Source organism: Sphaeroforma arctica (assembly GCF_001186125.1).
Source record: "Sphaeroforma arctica JP610 unplaced genomic scaffold supercont1.24, whole genome shotgun sequence".
Lineage (NCBI taxonomy): Eukaryota > Ichthyosporea > Ichthyophonida > Sphaeroforma > Sphaeroforma arctica.
In genome coordinates this window covers 227141-228328 of record NW_014040534.1, presented here as the reverse complement: position 1 = coordinate 228328, position 1188 = coordinate 227141, and the positions used below count along the sequence as shown (strand labels likewise).

Genomic DNA, 1188 nt, shown 5'->3' with positions numbered 1-1188 from the left:
TGTTGCCAGCTAAAATCGAAAGCACCTCTGCATACACCTCACCCGTTAAATGTCATGTTGTAGTTCGAGAGGTCATGGTTCTAGGGTTTTAGTATTTAGGGTTTAGGAAAGCGAGTCACCAGAACCGAACATTTCAGGTGCGCTTCACAAACATTTCTCTCGCTCTTCCCAAGACCTCGTCTGCGGCTGATACCCTGCACACTCCCATCTATAGCGAAACCAATCCCTATCGAAACAACCCCCCACTGTCCTTGGTTATATACTGTCCAATACTACACCTACTTTTCCATAGTCACGCGGCTATATCGAACCGTGTTCAATGGATAGATAAATGTGATACAACATACGCACATGAATTAACGTGTCTCTCCCACTGCTTGTTGCCACCTTTCTAACAGCCAGAGGCTCCACTCTTAGTGCGCTGTGGCTGTTTCTGATGCATTATGGGCTCGTCTGGTTTGTAGACCCAGCTATCTATGGCGAGATCCCGTCCTCGCACCGTAAGTACCTGTGCGTTTGGTATATATATATATATCCATCAGAGATGTTTAATGCCGGATTGTTGATTGTTGCATGTAAACGCAGCCTACAACATTGTGGTTCTTGCGCGGGTGTGTGCGATATTAAACACTATTATGTCGCGGTACAAATCAATGCCCACATAAAAGTATAATTGCACACTACCACTCATCTATCCTGCATTAATATAAAATATGGCTGAATGTTACAATCAGCACTAGCACACAATATACCAATCATATTATAATACAGCTTTAATGACCAATGTTACAGTTAACACGTATCTCAATCGTATACTAATCATATTATAATACAGTTTAGGTGACCAATGTTACAACTAACACACATCTCAATCGTATACTAACCATATTATAATACAGCTTAGGTAACCAATCTTACAACTAACACACATCTCAATCGTATACTAATCATATTATAATACAGCTTAGGTAACCAATGTTACAACTAACACACATCATAATCGTATACTAATCAAATTATAATACAGCTTAGGTGACCAATATTACAGTTAACACACATCTCAATCGTATACTAATCATATAATAATACAGCTTAGGTGACCAATGTTACAACTAAAACACATCATAATCGTATACGAATCAATTATAATACAGCTTAGGTGACCAATGTTACAGTTAACACGTATCT

At 39.0% G+C, this 1188-nt stretch overlaps 1 protein-coding gene across 1 annotated transcript in view; it reads left to right on the top strand.

Annotated features, from left to right (window-relative positions):
• Positions 1-397: 397 nt before the first annotated feature.
• The window catches only part of SARC_00719 (hypothetical protein), a gene marked incomplete at its 5' end in the record, with an annotated part of 2380 nt that continues 1589 nt past the window's right edge, over positions 398-1188 (top strand). The window contains one exon of the mRNA XM_014305619.1: positions 398-500. Within this exon, the coding sequence (XP_014161094.1) occupies positions 398-500 (103 nt within the window). The remainder of the gene's footprint in view (positions 501-1188) is intronic.